Source organism: Engraulis encrasicolus, chromosome 22 (genome assembly GCF_034702125.1).
Source record: "Engraulis encrasicolus isolate BLACKSEA-1 chromosome 22, IST_EnEncr_1.0, whole genome shotgun sequence".
NCBI classification, from domain to species: Eukaryota; Metazoa; Chordata; class Actinopteri; order Clupeiformes; family Engraulidae; genus Engraulis; species Engraulis encrasicolus.
In genome coordinates, this window is record NC_085878.1 from 617,727 (window position 1) to 637,098 (window position 19,372).

The following is a 19,372-nucleotide window of genomic DNA, read 5'->3' on the forward strand; positions in this document are numbered from 1 at the left end:
GTGTGTGTGTGTGTGTGTGTGTGTGACCTCCAATCACCGTAAATTAATGATTTTAACTTTATACCATCACTGCCAAGTTGACGTGTAAATCTAAAGAAACTTTTTCTTCTTGCACGTCAAACAAGAAAAGAGCCCAGTCTCAAGCAGTCGTTTTCCCTTTTCTCCAAGAATACAGTCTCGTCCGCAGCCAGGGGCCAGGTTAGTGTGCTCGTGTGCTTGTGTGCTTGTGTGTGTGTGTGTGTGTGTGTGTGTGTGTGTGTGTGTGTGTGTGTGTGTGATGACGTACCTGTGCTGGGCCTCCAGTCTTTGCTCCAGCTTTTGCTGGCAGAGGACGGCGTGCTTGCGTCGCAGGGCCTGCTCGAACCCGGGCACCACCTGCAGCGCCTGCTCATAGCACAGCACTGAGTGGTTGTACTCGCCCAACATCTGCACACACACGCAGGACACGCACACGCACACGCACACACACACACACACACACACACAACCAGGTCACTCCACAGCATACTGTATGTCTTCACATTACATGACGTAGCACAGTACGGATTTGATGCACTCCGCCAACATCTGCACATAAGACAACAACACTCCACCAGGTTATAACATGTAAAAGGCCTGAGGGGTATTTCGAAAGGCGCTATAGAAGTCATGCTATGTGTCATTACATTCCGTGTCATTGCATGACATTTAGCTTTTCAACAAAGTGATACATAATAGAGGGGCATAATCAGTGACATACAATGTAAAGGGACCCAAAAGATTTCCCCCAAAAGATGCTGTTGCCTATTTTTATATAGAAATGTCAAAGGGCTGTGGCTTGAAAGTGTTAACAGATCGCTAATTTGTAATAAGTAGGCCTAGGCCTAATTGACTAATACCTACTGGGTATTTTCCATACACCTAAATTAAACAAAAAGAACAAAAAGAAAAAGAACAAAAAAAAAAAAAGATTTTGTACCCTGTGAATCGATTATGTGAATTTCGATTCGATTCGATCGATTATCGATTAGCTCGATTATTTTACCCATCCCTACTCACGGCATAGATGTTGCCCAGGGTGTAGTGACTGGTCAGGAAGTCGGAGGTGAGGTCGAGAGCAGCGTGAGCGAGGATAGCGGCGTCGGCGGAGAAGTGCGCTCTGTGCAGGATGTTGGCCATGTTTACCAGGGCCACGTCCTTATGGGCCCTAGTGGACACAAGAGAAACAAACATGGACATTAACAACAAAACAAACAAAAAAAAACGTCTCTACTGTATGTGTGATATCGGCGTTCCTGAGACGTCTATCGGCCCTAATGGGGGGAGGATAAACAACACGGACATTAACAAAAACAATCAAAACATCACTACTTTATGTGCGATATTGGCATTCTGGAGTAGTCCTTATCGGCCCTAGAGGAGGGAGGATAAATTAACACCGACATTAATAAAACTAATAACGTCATTCAATTTCACTGTTCGTGCTATATTGGCATTCTTCAATAGTCCTTATTGGCTCTAGTGGAGACGGTAAACAAAACACAGACATTAACAAAACTAAACTTCCTTATTCACCCGACACTGTCTTTTTTAAGAGGCCCTTACAAGACTGGGTGGAAAATGTAAACAAACGCAGGATTTAAAAAACAAAAAAACTTCACCATTGTTCGGTGCCCGGTATTGGTGTTTTCGAGTACTCATTATGGGTTGTATTGTAGTAAAGACGGTTAACAGAGACTTGGTCATAAAAACTAAACAAAACTTCACTACTGTTTTAAAAAATTTGCTCAGCGTTCTGGAGATGCTTGTTGTCCTTGAGTGATTATCACGGGCACTTGTGGAGAAGGTAAACAAACGCAAGATTATCAAAACAACACAAATCATAATTTATGTGCAGCACATTTCCTGCTCTTGAGATAGCTCTCTATCGTCTGTAAGACAAACAGAAGATTAAAAAATCTAAACAAAACACGAGTGACGTTTTGCATTTTTTGATCCCTTTTTTGAGATACTGGTATCTTTGAGTAACACACCCTTTTCACCACAAGAAGAAACATTATTCGAGCACTGACAGCATGTCCTACTCCATAGTGTAATTTTCAGAGTGAGGAGTCCGTGGATTTTTTTTGTTTATTTTGTATTTAATTTCATGGTTCTTGAAATATATATATATTTTTTTTAAATAAACATGAAATTAAAAAAATAAAAATCTTTTTATTTATTTTTNAAGCGTGGGGACGAAAATTACAGTCAGCCTTTATCCTGCACCTTGTGCACAACCTTCACCTTCAACTAGTCCATGGTGTGCCTCACCACACAGGGGCACCATGAGCTGGTACTCCACAACATACGCAACAAAAGCAATTCCACTAATACATTCCCAAATACATTCACCGATTTACAAGCAATTTAATTAAGCCTTTGCAAGCACCTCAGCATATGACACGGTGAAGGCATTTAATAGCAGCTTTAAATACTCGACTGGTTAACTTGTAGCTATATGGAACTGAATGCAGGATTTAAGGGTTAATGTGATCAATTAATTATGTTGTGAGACAAACATGGTGTTCTTACCTGGGAGAGAAGTGCAGGGCGCGGACCACACAGTCGATAGCCTGCCTGGGTTCATTCTTCATACGCCAGAAGAATGATGCCATGTTATACAACACCCAGGAGGAAGAGTTCTATTGGGCAAAACAGAAAATCATTAATCATCCATCCAAATGCACTGGACACTCCATACAAATGAAGGTAAAAGGAAAACTGGCAAAATAGTCTCACAACACACTGCCTAAATTCAGGCAAACCGTTATACATCTGCTAAAAATATTACTTGCTTGATTAAATTCAATATTAAACAGGGCTCCGAACCGGTTCAAGGAACGAAAACGAAAACCAGGAACTTTTTGTATTTTACAGGGAACAGAAACGAAACCGGAAACGTTATTATTTTTTATGTTCTGGAACGGGAACACTTATTTAAAAATAATGGTAACCGGTTAATACCAGTTAATACCGTTCCTCAAACTAAAAAAAAAGTCATTATTTTCCTGCGCACGTTACCATGACGGCTGAGGTTCACGTCCTGTGTGACATCAGACATTCTCTGACTGAATGGAGAGAGAGCTGTAGATTACAAAGTCTTCACTCCACATCCACAAAAGGACAGAGTTTGCATTGCATTATTGTAAGACATTGCAGGGAAGCGCGTGTAAAGCGCACCGACAATGTTCGGCGTTATTGGGCATCCATGGCTGCTTCAAATATGCACAAACTCACAATGTCCATCATAGTGCTCCCCGTGACCCAAGTCAGCGTGGAGCGCACATTTTCATCATTGAGGTTTATTCTCTGTTTCTCCGCTTAGGTCGTCCCTGAATGACAAAATTCTGGAGGATATTCTTTTCATCCGCTTGAATAAACAGTTTTGAATGTAGGCTGACTCATTTGCACTTCCGTCTTTCTTGGTTAACATCAGTTAGGCCTATGGGGAGTAATCAGCTGACAGGAACGAAATTAACCGTTCCGGGAACAATATTTTTTTGTTCTAACCGGTTCGGGAACGTCAATTTATTGGTGGAACTCATAACCGGAAACGTTATAATTCCGTTTCTGTTCGGAACGGAACGTTTGAAAAATAATTTCGTTTTCAAGCCCTGATATTAAATAATGAATTTGTTCTAACAAATGAAATCAAACAATATCGTATTTTAAAAAGATAACTACAATGCAATAATATGCTATTCATACATCTCTACTGTAGATATGTGAGACAGCCTGTATGCAGGCATGGCACCCACTACAAGAAATGACAAGACAGTGACTCACGCGCATAAGGCCTTGATATATCCGGTGGCCAACTTCATCCATACTGCGGCCCAGATGGTAGGGCAGCGAGCCGAATATGGGGTCCTCTTTTGACAGCAGAGGAGAGGTCAGGTTGGCCTTCTCCTGTACTCCCTGAAAAAAGGATGGACATCAAGCCATTAAGATATTGGGTGGCTATTCCCTAAACATTGTGTGTGTGTGTGTGTGTGTGTGTGTGTGTGTGTGTGTGTGTGTGTGTGTGTGTGTGTGTGTGTGTGTGTGTGTGTGTGTGTGTGTGTGTGTGTGTGTGTGTGTGTGTGTGTGTGTCTCTTTTGTCCATGTTGAAATGTGTTTTTGTTTATTATTAATAAAAAGGATAGAAGTGAAACTTTCTTTTTTTACATTTTGAAGAACCATGTCCAACATTACACTGCAGCAAAGCAGTAGTGACTTAAGAAAAACCTATGACTCATGACTCATCTTACCCGGAGGTGCTGAAAAGCATGGATGCTATAGGGCAGATCCAGGATCTTTGCACAGTCGGGTTTCTCCAGGTCCGGAGGCAGAGGAGATCTGTGGTCAACAAAGTCCTCAAGGCTGGAAAAACACAACCAGTTAAAATACAACGTCAGCACTACGGCATCTTCAAATCTGACGTCAGACATCATGTTACAATACATAGACAGGTTGCCAGGTTTCAGTGCTGTTTGCAGTTCGGAAGGCATAATCTGTAGTCCAATAGGAGTTCTTCCAAGTTGCAAAACTGCTTGCGTATTTTTGTAAGAGCGACTCCCGTACACTGACCATTTCGCTGTTCTTTCTTTAATAAACGACGTTTCGGTACTAGACCTTCACTGATGAAGGTCTAGTATCGAAACGTTGTTTATTAAAGAAAGAACAGCAAAATGGACGTTTCGGTACTAGACCTTCATCAGGCAATCTCCTCCGGAGATTGCCTGATGAAGGTCTAGTACCGAAACGTTGTTCATTAAAGAAAGAACAGCGAAATGGTCAGTGTGCGGGAGTTTCTTTAAACTATTGCTGAGTGACCCATGGTGCCATCTCCGACGCACCTGCCAGCTGAGGTGTGCGAAAAAAAGTCTAACGTGTAAGAGCAACATGAAAGGCGCATCTGATTGGCCCGTATGAGGGAAAGAGACTTGTGCAGAGTTGTATGAAGTACAAGTAGAAGTACTCTTACAGGTGTAATTACAACACTAGTGGTGTGATATTACAAAGTTGAAAGCATGTCATATCACACCACTAGTGTTGTAATTACATCTGTAAGAGTACTTCTACTTCTATCAAAGTTCAAGAGAGTCCTTGTGCACAAGCCCTCAGTAATGCAGGTGCAGGTGTGAGGCAGGAGAAGGTGAATCAATTAACAAAATTCAAGAGACACCGCACACTGCTTACTTTTCTTTACTTTATTTCTCGGAGCGAACAACGCGTTTCGCCCAATGCGTTATCAGGTTCGCTCTATGCATAAAGAAAAGTAAGCAGTGTGCGGTGTCTCTTGAATTTTGTTCATTACTTCTACTTCTACTTTATACAACTCTAAAGACTTGTGTTTATGAAAGAAGTGACAAAACAGTCATGATATGCACAATGATCCACTCCAACTGGAAAGATTGGTAATGCTTTTCTTGACACCGGTGTCATGTACATGTCATTACAATGTCATGACACAGTTATGCACGCGTCATCAACATTGTATGACCATGGGCCTAAAGTGACATTCGGCTATGGCAAAGACAACCTGAGGTGTTCATGGCAATGTATATAAAACGTTTATGACATGGACATAATGTTTATGACTTATCTATGACTGTGTCATGATGACACTATTACGACACTGTAATGACATGCATATGACACCGCCGTCAAGTAAAGTGTTACTGAAACATACTCCAACATTTCCACGCCCGTCTCCTCCGCCTCACCTGATGTCCTTGCTCTCCAGGGAGATGTATGTTCCATCGTACAGGTCTAGATCCCCCAGGGGGACTTTTGCTTTGACACAGTCTGCGTCTTCCTTGTAGTGCCGCTGCTCCAGTCCCGTGTCCCGGTCCTCATTCTCCTCTATATGAATTTTCTGAGCGACCAATTGCTTCTACACAAAAGCAGCCCACACAAGTGCATAGAATGTAAGCAAAGATGATACGCTCAAAGCAGTAGCAACTAGCAAGCAGCGCTGTTTCAAAGTCCTCCTAAAAATCAAATTTTATTGCATGCATCTTCATGCATTACTTGTGTGTTTGAATAACAGTAAAAAAACAAAAGTGGGTAACAAACACTTAACTTGTTGCAGGCGTCAAACGATGACATAACAACAAAGGTGTAGGTTTCGCTCAAAAAGTGGTGGGGACATTTCAATGGCAAATAGTCTGGATATGCTGTTTTTGCATTATATTTGTGAAAAAGTGGCGGGGACAAGCTAGGTTTATCTCAAAAGTGGTATGGACATGTCCCCACCATTCCCCACTAAAATTACACCCATGCATAACAATGTCATAACAGTGTCATAAGGCAGTCGTTCATGTGTTATAAACATTATGTCATTGAGTGACATTCGGTTACGGCAAAGACAGCCCTAACAATGTCAACTTTTCATGACCATAAAACATGTATGACACTGACACCATGTTTATGGCTCGCTCATGACTGTGTCATGACACTGTTCGGACACTATTACGACACTGTTATGTCATCCATATGACGCCAGCGTCAAGTAAAGCCAGAGTGTGTGTTCCATTGTGTTTTGATCACATAATGATCATAGTTTTTTTTAATCATAGTGATTACATAGATCACTGCGCAGTGATCACATCCGGTGCAAAGTCTGTGCATGCTATTTAACAATATTAAAAAGCAAGCCTATGCATCGCAATCCAATGTTTTCAATCACCTCCAGCTTTTTGAGGTAGTTCACACGGGTCTCCTGCCTCATGAAAATAACAAGGTCATGGGGATGCTTCAAATTCAGCGGCGAGTCCACCTGTAGAAATAATAATTTAAAAAAAAAAAAAATTTAAAAAAAGGGGGGGGGGGGGGGTCAACCTAGAGCTCTAATGATTTTGCTGACACACCAGCCTCACCCTGAGCTACCCCACTTGGCTGGGTATGGGGTGATCTCTTCATCGTATTACAATAACACCTTGGACTGTCAATAGCCCGTGACGAGATTAGTAACAGTTAGTACCTGGCTAGATTAGTAACAGGCGATTTAGGCTATCAATAGCTACAGTAACGTTGATGTTTTGGTGAACACTTTGCCTTATCTTCTTGCATTGGACTTTAACTTGCAATGTAGCAAGCAAACATACTGCCACAAACATACTGCCACACTTGACATGACTTGCCATGAAGTGCATTGCGTAAATGAGCCATTCTTGCAAATAATTGATTGAGACAAAGTGACAGTGCAATTACCAATACACTTGTCAATGGTACATTTGAATAAAGTGCCACCTAGCATTCTGTCAAGACATCCAGCCCATCTGGCAGATGGGCAAGTTCTCATTGCTATTCTACCTCGCGCCTGGCTCTGGTAGTGGTGGTGGGTATCTATCCACGCAATACCAAACACAACTGCCATACCGTTTGCCCCCCACCATGTCGCCTTAATGGCTTGCCATCCTTACATTCTGTCTTTGGGAAATGACAAAGTAAACGACAAAAGGCAGGTAAACATAGCTAACGTCCATGAACTGATTGGATAGACGTCGCGATAGAAAGCTAGCATGGTTTAGCTAGCCCTATATATTGGTGACCTAGCATTACCTGCTGTTGAATTTTTCCATCCTCTGTTACCACCCAGTGAGTAGTAGCACCTCCAGACTTGACCAAGAGGACACAAAATAGTATGAATGCCCTCCCCTGAAACGAAGCTCGCCATGACACATCGGACCAAATATCTCTATCAAGGCTACTTCTCGCCAAGTCCGCCATTTTTCTGTTTTATTATGCGATTACAACTCGGAGCAAGTACAACACTGACCACTGGGGGGCGAACATTGGTGTTGACTTCCTGTTAGAACACATACTGCAGATGCGAGAGAAAAACAAAGCAACTGTACCATTGCAATTTAACACTGTTAACAGAGGCCTTCGCGTTTAAGACGTAAGCGCTCTAGGATTTTCTAGCTGACAATCAATACATCTCAGACGGTAGACACAGGTAGTTTTCTTCCTGGCTTGACCTCCACTCAATAGAGGGCAGTAGTGAATGAGGCTCTGTTGACATTTTGTGTGACAGAACAGAAACTTGTGACTTGCTGGTGATGCAGGAAAAGTTGGTATCATAGCTAACCCGGTAGGAAGCAAAAAGTCACTCCGGTAACGAAAATATATAAAAATCAGCAGTTGTTAGATAAGATGGAAGTCGTTTTGCCTCGTTGGCACATTTGAGGGATTCTTTCTTTACATGTAAGTTAATCATTATACCCCCACATCCCACGCTGTCACTGTTGTGTAATCTTACTTTCTGGTTTCCAGTCTTGAACTGGCTAATTTTGACGTGCTACCAACGTCACTTACTTTTCGTTTAAGGGTTATCTTACCTTCAAATATTATATATTGTATTATGTAATCACTTTTATTGTGTTTTCTTAACATCCTATCTCTAAAAACAAAATCTTTGGTTATAACATGTTTATTGTAATGTACAGTATCATATGCCCCGCCCTGTTAGCCAAGTAATGTAAACTTCAACATGCATCTCTGATGTGTGAATCCTCATTATAACCAATTCACTTTCCAGTTGAAAGTGAAACACTTGCTATCCCTAATACTACATTAAATGGTATAATTTCAGCATTCCTTGTGCTAAAAACTCACGAGAATCAATTACTTGGATGCAAAACGTTTTTGTAATTCCCATGACATTTCCAAATGACAAATCATATGGGCACAGGTTGCGAGTTAATCACAATAAAGTTTTGGCTTAGTTAAATCTCGTGTCTCATACAGGACCAGTTAGATCATCAAGCCAAGGGTGTCTTGTTGACTCTCCTATCGAGGACCTGAGGGCACAGTCTCTGTCACCTCATATCAAGGTAAGAACTGTATTTTATATATATTATATATATATATATATATATATATATATATATATATATATATATATATATATATATATATATATATATATTATATATATATATTGTGTGAAGCTAGCACTATAATATATGTATTATGTTATATGATTATATTACATCATAGAATAGAATAGAATAGAATCATGCAATGTGGACTGAGCTTTCTTATACACTGATGAGATGGAGGGTGTCACTCATTTCATCAACATGTACGAAGGCTTATTTTCAACATCGAATACAAGAAAAATAACAAATACTAGAGGGAATAGGAAACTCAATATAACAGTATATGATTGACAATACATAAGAAGTAGTCGTGTTAACATTGTATCCTACGTGCTTTCGTTCACTCTGTAGATGGGCAGTCATGAGTTTGCGGTTACGGCGTCAGACTTGTATCCCAAAGGTTGCCGGTTTGACTCCCGACCGGCCAGATCGGTGGGGGGGGAGTAATTAAAAAGTTGGAGTTTCCCAGTTGGGCTTTCACTTTCACTTTCACTTTCAGATGGCCTGCTGTGACAGCACAGAGAAGAGCAGTCTGGATAGCGACTGCTGTGGCGCTATGGCAGAGATGACCCCCTGTGCGGCGGCCATGGAGAAGGAGTACTGGAGCCCCACAGAGAGCTGCACCACCCTCAGCCTCCAGACCGAGGCCCAGGTGCAGGGCTACGACGTGGAGTTCGACCCGCCGCTCGAGAGCAAGTACGAGTGTCCCATATGCCTCATGGCGCTCCGGGCCGCCGTGCAGACGCCTTGCGGACACCGCTTTTGCCACGGCTGCCTAAAGAAGTCCATCAGGTACCATATCTAGCCAGTGACGCATTTATCCCCTAGTGATGCAACACCTTTTTTTATTTCTTAAAAAAGTATTTTTTTAAGTATTATTACAGGACAGTATGAGAGTAGACAGGAAATGATTGGGAGAGAGAGATGGGGCAGGGTCGGGAAATGACCCCAGCCGGAGTCGAACCGGGGTCCCCGTGGGCATGCAAGCCCAAATGTGGGGGGCTTAGCGCGCTGCGCCACAGCGCCCCCCGACGTATCACCTTCAGCTTTGCTTCTAGTCAGGCCAGGAGCAATACAAATATAGTTTCTGAGCTCCAGAAAATTCGAGAACTCCTCTCACTTTGTCGGGAAGCAAACAACCGGTAGCAAACCAAGGGAGGCGGCTCAACCATGCCATTTGAGAAATGTTAATTGTTATGCTCTTGATCATACCAAGCCTCGAAGAGATTTTAAAGTCGATGATAATCAGGCTAACAGCATCTGCTCTGAGCTTGCAGTGTCTCCCATGTGTAGACTATTCTGTGGGGTAGCACCACAGAATGGAAGTCGAGCACCACCAATTTATTTAACAACCACTGTCAGCTCATTTTATGTACATGAATGTGACCCTAGTGACTGTGCTGGCCTTGAATCTATCTGTGACTGTGAAATGTCTGGTTATTTGACAGGGATAATGGCAAGAAGTGCCCACTAGACAACGAAGGGCTTACGGAGGCCTCGCTCTTCACAGACAACTTTGCCAACCGTGAGATACTGTCACTCATCGTCCGCTGCCCAAACGCAGGCTGCCGGGATAAAATGGAGCTTCGACATCTGGAGGTAAGCACTTACCCAGAGGTGAATAGGAGCCACAGTTTCAGAAGTGTGTAAAGTAGGTAGGCCTATGTTTTGGGGGCTTTTTGGGCCTTTATTGTGACAGGACAGTGTGAGAGGAGACAGGAAATGAGCAGGAAAGAGATTTGGGGTAGGGCTGGTAAATGACCCCGGCCGGACTCGAACTGGGGTCCCCATGGGCATGCAAGCCCAAACGTTGGGGGGCTTAGCGCGCTGCGCCACAATGCCCCCCAGAAGAGTGTTTACAAGGTATGAGTAGAAGTGAATTCATGATGTTGCTACAACAATATTACATGATATTACAATATTACATGATATTACAATATTACATGATATTACAATATTACATGATATTACATGGTGGTTACACCAGTTATACCATTGTACCTAATGAGCTAGATACAATCTGACAGTGACCCCTAATGAAGTGTTATTGATAAGAATCAGCTGGTCATAAGACACTCTAAAGTTAATCAGTGTAGTCACCTGGTGTGTTGGAAGAAAACTGGGTTAGGTTTTTAACTTTTCTTTTCCCTCTACTTTGACTTTTGACATGTCTGCGACTTAGATATTACGAGATAGTAACATGCTTACTGCATAGTCTTTCTGCAGTGCCTATCCCACCTGATCTAGTGATGTCGCTAATTTTCCTGGCAATGTCAGTTGGACTTTCAAGCAATCCAGAACAACTGATCTGATGTCACTTTGTTCTCTTGGTGTGATGAAGTGGTCTGTACACTGGAAATGAGCTAAAAAAAATAATTAAAAAAAAACTTAATTTCTTTATACAAACGGCAAGGTTTCGATCCACCAGTGGGATCTGCCTCAGGCCTGAGGCCTCAGGCCGCCTACCGCTTTTGTCTGGCATACTGAAAAAACTCTTAACCGGTTAACCGGTAATCTTAAATTATACAACGTTTGTGTGCCTGATATGCACAGCACTGCTTTTTTTTTTTGCTGCGCAGACAGGACCTGCCATGTCCAGTCACTGTTGCCAGATGGAAAATGCTGAATTATCGTACTAAAACCCTTTTTGGGAGGAAATTATCATTATAATTATTATTATTATTACAACCGGTTAACCGGTGGTAGAACATTTTAACCGGTTAAAGTTGATCCGGTCAACTATCGGTTAACCGGTTACCGGTTAACATCCCTTGTCTGGCACCTGGATTACTGATTTTGGACATGGTGGTAATATAAATAAATAATGAGACGCAGTTTGTGAGTGCGGATTTTTCTTCCTTCACTTAAAATGTTTCCCCAAACCTTCTGTTTTGCAACTGTAGGGCCACGTGGCCAAGTGCAAGTTTGCCACTGTGCTGTGTCCTCAGTGTGAGGAGTCCGTGTTGAAGAGCCAGCTGGAGGAGCATGCCCAGGAGCTGTGTCTGCGACGCATCATCGCCTGTCATGACTGTCTGCAGCCATTCGTTTTCGAGGAGAGCAAAGTACAGTACTACAGTACTACTTTTACATTACATTACACTTACTTTCATGCTCGCACCACAATAAAATCAGAAAAAACGTATCCTGTGTGCTCCAGTCGTCCTTGGCCCAGTCTCCTTTGAAGTGGACCTTCTTGCTCCAAACTACTTTTACATGCTTCATTTTTATCTGGGGTGACTGCTAATACAATACAATAATACTGTAATGTTTTCATTTTCATTTCGTTTTTTTTTTCTTTTCTTGTTTTTGTTTCGTCTCATCTGCAGGTCCATGAGTTGATTTGTCCCTTTGCCAATGTTGTGTGTCAGTACTGTAATCTTGAGCTTATTCGGGACCAGGTAAGTGGTAGTATTCCTTTTTATATAAAGAAATAAATGAATGAACTGACTGAAAAGAAGAAAAATAAATCTGACTGACTGACCAACCAACCGACTGAAAGCATATAATATCTAACTAACTGACTTATTGGTTGACCACAAATGGAGTCTATCTGACAGACTGACCAACGGAAACTATATTAGTACTCTGACCGACTGACTGCAAATATGCAGTATGTATACACTATAGCAGTGGTTCTCAACTGGAAAAGTCTTGGGACCCACCATTTTCCACTCTCATTCGGTCTCGCATGACTGGTTGCACGCTACTATCTCGCAAAAAACATTCTGATTTAATCTATGACGACAGATGACACAAGTTCAATCGCCTATCAAAATAAAAATAAAATAAAAATTGTTGCAGGAAAAGTTGGATGTTTTTTTTTTTTTTAGTAAATCAATGAATTACGTTTTTTTTACACCCTGGCTCCGCGACCCACCCATGACCCCTCCGCGACCCACTTTTGGGTCGCGACCCACCAGTTGAGAAACACTGCACTATAGCCTATAGGGCTCTACATGAACTTTTTTCATCACCAGCCAAAATGGCTGGCAGACGTTTATATTGCTAGCCAAACACACACTCCCTAATGGGTCAAAGTGGCTAGTATTTTTTCTTTTCTACAAGCCAAACTGAAATTTCACCAGCATTTGGCTGATTGGCAGGTGTTAATTTAGAGCGACAGACTGACGGTATATACGTGCATCTCTCCAACTGACTGACGAGATATGTATATATGGTCGGAGGTCGACCAGTCACCCGGAGAGATGTTCATTTGGTCGGAGGGCCAACTAGTCAGTCAGTTGGAGAGATGTTCATGTTAGGGGTGGAACTTAAGTTTTTTCCCCACCAGTCACGGTGGCAGGTAGATTTCAAAATCTACCAGTCACTCACTGTTTTTACCAGTCAAAGTGACTGGTGGGTTGAAAAATGTACCAGTCACCACTGAAATTTACCCGTCATTGGCAGGTGGACGGGTGCTTATTTCCATCCCTGGTTCATGTGGTTGGAGGGCCAACTAGTCAGTCAGTTGGAGAGATGTTATGTGGTCAGAACTCCAGCCAGTCAGTCAGAGAGGTATACTGTATATGTGGTTGGAGGGCAGACTAGTCAGTCAGAGAGGTATACTGTATATGTGGTTGGAGAGGGCAGACTAGTCAGCCAGAGAGGTACTGTATATGTGGTTGGAGAGCAGACTAGTCAGCCAGAGAGGTATACTGTATATGTGGTTGGAGGGCAGACTAGTCAGCCAGAGAGGTATACTGTATATGTGGTTGGAGGGCAGACTAGTCAGTCAGAGAGGTATACTGTATATGTGGTTGGAGAGCAGACTAGTCAGCCAGAGGTATACTGTATATGTGGTTGGAGAGCAGACTAGTCAGCCAGAGAGGTACTGTATATGTGGTTGGAGATGGCAGACTAGTCAGCCAGAGAGGTATACTGTATATGTTGTTGGAGGGCAGACTAGTCAGCCAGAGAGGTATACTGTATATGTGGTTGGAGGGCAGACTAGTCAGTCAGAGAGGTATACTGTATATGTGGTTGGAGAGCAGACTAGTCAGCCAGAGGTATACTGTATATGTGGTTGGAGGGCAGACTAGGCAGTCAGAGAGTACAGTCAGAGATTCTTTAAGTATATAGAGATATGCCAACATAATAGGTTGCTATGGGCACCTAACAGGTCTGCCTAAAGGGCCGTGTCATAATGCTCCTAGCATTGAATAGAACAGTCCTTAGGTCTGCCTAGGTCTGCCTAAAGGGGGATTTCCCCCCCAATAATAGAACCCGGAAACAATGGGCCAATGGAACCTCTCTCTCTCTACTCTCTCTGGTACAGTACTATGATGGAGTGGCCATCACTAGGGTTGTGGGTGTGTTCTTCTGACTGCCACGCTAATAAGCCTGGCTCTTTGGTGTAGTGGTCAGAGCCCCAGTTTACCACCCCAGAAGGTCTGGGTTTGAGTCCCGGCTGGGTAACTCTACTCCCCTTTGCAACAAGTACAGTATGTGTATATACAGTTGAGGACGATATTATTAGCCCCCCTCCTGAAATTAGACATTTCTCTTGATTTCTCAGTAAGAATTACCATTATTCACCGTTTCTGTTATTCTGGAAACAAATACACTGATGGAGATAATGTTCAATGATTTGAATTTGGATTTTTCTATTGTTACGATGAGTTTAAACAAAAAAGGGCAAAAATGACAAGGACAAAATTATTAGCCCCCTGATCATTTATTGTCAATATGGCGCCATTTATGAACCAAAACTGACAACAGGCTCTGATAAATTGCTACCTAGGTTGGCTCGTGCCCCACTAGGGATTTTGGCCCATTTCTTCACTGCAAAGTGTTCTAGCTGGTCCAAATCGCATGGATGCTGAGCATAGACATTAACCACAGACTCTCAGTGGGATTTAGGACTGGACTATGAGCGGGTGATTCCAATATCATGGTTTTAGTGTCCTTGAAGAACCTCTGAACTAATCTAAATGTATGCTTTGGGTTACAATGTTGTTGGGAGACCCAGCAATCCAGATTCAGACCCAGACTCCCTGTGTCTGAGGCTGAATAACAGACTAAACTTGATGCCCTTCCACTATGTGTAACTGTGGAAACTGCGTAGCCTCATTAGACCAAAGAAGCATTGGACACCTGCCTAGATGATTGTTATTGACCTGGCCTCACCTGGAGTTTTTTTCCCCCACCAAGAGAGACAGTTGTTAGGGCTTGTCATCATATTGGGCTTTGGGGCCATCATCACAGAAGAACCCCTTTACTAAAGGCAGTGCATATCAGAGTGTTATTGAGCTTTGCCTGTGAACATTTGAAAGTCAAAAATGAGTTTTGAACGTCTCTGCTTTCATCTGATGATATTCAATTGCACCTGCTTTGATGCATGAATTCTGCTTCTGTCAGGTGAAGAAAGGGATAGTCCTTGAATCGTTATAAGATGGTTTCCACAATTAAACATGGTGGTGGATGCATCATTCTGTGGCAGCCCTAGCCACAGGAAACCTTGTTTGGGTGTACGGCACCATAAAAACTGAAAATTATGATAGAATGTGGAAAGTGACCTTGCAAAAATATGCTCATAGAGGGAGTTAAGATCTTCACTGGATCTTTCAATAAGATAATAACCCAAAACTTGCATTCAAAATAGTTCAAATGTTCTTCAAGGATACTAAAACCATGGTCATGGAGTGGTTCAGACCTCAATCCTTTAGATAGTATTTGAAGAGTGCTGAAAATGAATGTCCATCCTCAACATCCATGCAATTTGGACCAGCTTAACTATTTGCAATGACAAAAATGGGCCAAAATCCCTGGTAGGACATATGCCAACATAGTTAACAACTAATCAAAGTGCCTGGTGTCAATTTTTGTTCATAAACGGCACTGTATTGACTATTAATGATAAGGGGGCTAATAATTTTGTCCTTGCCATTTTTACACTTTTTTGTTTAAACTCATTGTGAAAATGGAAAAGTCCAAATTTAACTTATTGGATATTATCTCCATGGTGTATTCGTTTCCAGAATAACATACATTTATTAATAATGATCATTCTCAATGATCAATGAGGAGATATGTCTAATTTCAGGAGGGGGGCTAATAATATCGTCCTCAACTGTATGGTTCATCGCTGCAGATTTATCCTTCATTTGTTGTGTTTTGCCCGTGCCAGTTGGAGTCCCACCGCAATACAGACTGCCTGAAAGCCCCAGTAGACTGCACCTTCAGTTTCTTTGGATGCAGTGGGAAGGTGAGTCACGTCTCTTGAATGTAGTGGAGCAATTTGAGTCAGATATGTGGAAGGGAAGCGATTTTTGCTTTTTGTATGGAAGCACTTGACACCTCTGTTATCTTAAAGTGATACTGTCCCGTTTTTGCAAATATGCTCATATTACACCTTCCCTTGAGATGATTGAGTTTTACCTTTCTCCTGTACTTTCAACCGTTCGCAGAGTATGGCACTGCAAATTTTACCTCCAAGCTAGCAATCAGCATTGAGTCCTATGAGACCAGTTAGCCGCCCACCAGCTGGTCTCATAGGACTCAATGCTGATTGCTAGCTTGGACGTAAAATTGGCACTGCCATACTCAGAGAATGGTTGAAAGTACAGGAGAAAGGTAAAACTCAATTATTTAACTCAAGGGGAGGTGTAATATGAGCGTATTTCCAAAAATGGGACAGTATCACTTTAAAATATAACATGATTAGTTAGTAGCCCGCTGTGGCTCAAACGGTAGGGCACAGCACTGTTGCACGCCGGGGACCCAGGTTTGATTCTGATCCAAGGTCATCCAAAGTCGGTCTCACTCGCTTCCTGTCACCTTCTCAAAAGGGTCCTATCAAAAAAAAACAATATATATATTACAGGATTAGTCTGATTACTTTTTCATTATTATTATTGGGCTTTTATGCTTTATTTATGGTAGGACAGTGACAAAGCGGATAGGAAACGAGTGGTGAGAGAGAGGCAGGGAAGGAATGGCAAATGACCCTGGCCGGAATCGAACCCGGATCGCCAGCCTAGTAACCTAGAGCCCTGCTGTTGTTAGGCCACGGTAGGGCCAGTCTGACTACATTCAAGTCCAACTCACAATGGACTTAATCTTTTTTTTTAATCAAGAGAGTCCTTGTTCACAGGCCTTCAGTAATGCAGGTGCAGGTGTGAGGCAGGAGAAGGTGAGCAAACATGGTGTCGTCCTGAATTTTACTTTAATCTTTTTTCTCATTTCATGCAGATGCAGAGAAACGACTTGGCGCAGCACATGTCGGAGTTCACGGGCATGCACATGCGCTACATGGCCGAGTACCTGCGCAAGCAGAGCCTCAACGGCAGCAGCCCCGCCCTCGCCGGAGCCACAGGAGGAGGAGGAGCTAGCGGCGGCGATGGCGGCGTCTGTACAGACGGGCCGCGGGCAGACGGTGGCGCTAATGCCGGCGGTGGCTGTGGCGGCGGCGGAGGCGGAGAGGCGTGCCCGTGCGCGCAGGAGCTGCGGCACATGAACGAGACGGTGAAGATCCTGGAAGGGCGCGTGGTGCTGCAGGACCAGCAGCTGCGCGAGCTCACCATCCGCAACGACACGCAGGCGGGCCAGCTGACGGAGGCGCGGCGCAAGCTGAGCGCGCTGGAGGCCACGGTGGAGGACCTGCAGGCGCAGCAGTGCCAGGGCGTGTACGTGTGGCGTGTGGAGGGCTTCTCCGCCCACCTGCGCAGTCAGGAGGCCGGCCAGGCCGTGGTGCTGCACAGCCCCGGCTTCTACACGGGCCGGCCGGGCTACAAGCTGTGCCTGCGCCTGCACCTGCAGACGCCCAGCGCGCCGCGCTGCGCCAACTACATCTCCCTCTTCGTGCACACCCTGCAGGGCGAGTTCGACAGCCAGCTCTCCTGGCCCTTCCAGGGCACCATCCGGCTGGCCATCTTGGACCAGGCGGACGGGCAGCACCACATCGAGGTGATGGACACCAAGCCGGACCTGCAGGCCTTCCAGCGGCCCACCACCCACAAGAACCCCAAGGGCTTCGGCTACGTCACCTTCCTGCACCTCACCACGCTGCAGCAGAGGCAGTTCGTGCGGGACGACGTGCTGCTGGTGAGATGCGAGGCCATGCCGCGGTTTGACCCGTACTCGCGCCGGGAGGGCATCCAGCCGCGGGGACCCGAGCCGTCTCTGTAGAGGAGGACAGGCAAACAGACACACACACACACACACACATGCACTGCAGCACATATGGGTACACACACACACACACACACACACACACACACACACACACACACACACACACACACACACATATATATATATACCCATAAACTCTTTCTACACATTCTAGAGGGAGGAAGATGGAAGAGGGAGGCCAGGAAACAAATATGCGCGTACACACACACAAACACACACGTACATGGGAACCAACTCCATTCCAGAACTTTCCTTTGACCTGCCAGCGCCGCCACCATTCACATGCCATGTGCACTTATTTGGATGACTGGAATTAAGGGTTGACAGACATCAACATCAGCTTTCCTTTTTTTTCTTCCCCAACGGCTCCAAGGGGAATAATGAGGAATAATGTTGTGAAATACATCTTGAGACTAATTGAGATTCTCTATAAAGCTTACAAGTATATTTTAAATACAGAATTTCGAGACACTGAACAGTACACGTCTTTTGGTTTTGCTGGGTCGAAATGGAAAGTTCATGTAATGCAAGGAAGACCCACACACCGCAAGGAAGACCCACACACCGCAAGGAAGACCCACACACCGCAAGGAAGACCCACACACCGCAAGGAAGACCCACACACCGCAAGGAAGACCCACACACCGCTGAGCTACCTTTCTAATCCTTTATTTTTTTTTTTTCATGACGTTTCGCGCCACCATGGCCATTCCTCAGACCAACAGAATGATTGTGCAGCCCCCATGCCAGTGACGCTGTCATGCACGGTACAATTGCACACAGGGCCCCAGGGCAAAACACTGATAGGGCCCCGCATACGGCCTTCAAAACGTCACAATAGGGCCCCTACTACCAATATGGGAAGGCTCTGGGCCCTGGGGCAAATGCCCTGCTTGCCCCCCCTATAGCTCCTCCCCGGGCTGTCATGCACGGTACAGGCTGTACATTATGACTTGACCACAGTGCTCAAGGACACTTTAACCTTATTGGAAAGAGCCCTTATGGGAAAAATCCTGCGACCCTCCAATCTGCTGGTGGACTCCTAGGCCACAGAGTCGGCTGCATTATGGCAGGGCAAGAAGCCTGCTTACCCCTACAACCAGATGTTGAGATGTGGAGTTTGGTGCGTGGATAGTTGCAATGCAGAATATCGGCCTTTTTTGTCAACAAACAGAACAAATGGAACGTGTCACTTTAAGCATATATAGAAATATAATGAATCTATCTGACGTCAGACTATCATTTCTGCTTAGAAACTTTCTCCCACATGCCTTTTGTAAGAAATACAGTTGTGCTCATATGTTTACATACCCCAGCAGAATAAACGCTTTCTCTGCGATTTCTCACAA

The 19,372-nt window shown here is 43.9% G+C and overlaps 2 protein-coding genes across 2 annotated transcripts in view; one reads left to right on the top strand and one right to left on the bottom strand.

The window, feature by feature from the left end:
- ttc17 (tetratricopeptide repeat domain 17) overlaps positions 1–7,764 on the bottom strand; it is a 46,506-nt gene extending 38,742 nt beyond the window's left edge. Inside the window, exons 1-8 of the mRNA XM_063188989.1 lie at positions 7,570–7,764; positions 6,695–6,784; positions 5,730–5,899; positions 4,272–4,383; positions 3,808–3,939; positions 2,554–2,663; positions 1,039–1,186; positions 287–426 (exon numbers count right to left, since the gene is read on the bottom strand). Of these exons, the coding sequence (XP_063045059.1) occupies positions 287–426; positions 1,039–1,186; positions 2,554–2,663; positions 3,808–3,939; positions 4,272–4,383; positions 5,730–5,899; positions 6,695–6,784; positions 7,570–7,737 (1,070 nt within the window). The 5' untranslated portion in view covers positions 7,738–7,764. The remainder of the gene's footprint in view (positions 1–286; positions 427–1,038; positions 1,187–2,553; positions 2,664–3,807; positions 3,940–4,271; positions 4,384–5,729; positions 5,900–6,694; positions 6,785–7,569) is intronic.
- Positions 7,765–7,829: 65 nt separating this feature from the next.
- On the top strand, positions 7,830–19,303 carry traf6 (TNF receptor-associated factor 6). Its single transcript, XM_063188984.1, has 8 exons — positions 7,830–8,214; positions 8,758–8,843; positions 9,391–9,683; positions 10,340–10,490; positions 11,795–11,953; positions 12,218–12,289; positions 16,018–16,095; positions 17,082–19,303. Exons 3-8 carry the CDS (start codon positions 9,391–9,393, stop codon positions 18,015–18,017), a joined length of 1,689 nt encoding a protein of 562 aa, XP_063045054.1. The 5' UTR covers positions 7,830–8,214; positions 8,758–8,843; the 3' UTR covers positions 18,018–19,303.
- Positions 19,304–19,372: the final 69 nt, after the last annotated feature.

Excerpts from the sequence above, each read along its gene's own strand:
- traf6 (XM_063188984.1), top strand. The coding sequence starts at position 9,391 with ATGGCCTGCTGTGACAGCACAGAGAAGAGCAGTCTGGATAGCGACTGC. Across the intron at positions 9,684-10,339 it reads TGCCTAAAGAAGTCCATCAG|GGATAATGGCAAGAAGTGCC; the intron begins GTACCATATCTA and ends GTTATTTGACAG. Across the intron at positions 12,290-16,017 it reads TTGAGCTTATTCGGGACCAG|TTGGAGTCCCACCGCAATAC; the intron begins GTAAGTGGTAGT and ends TGCCCGTGCCAG.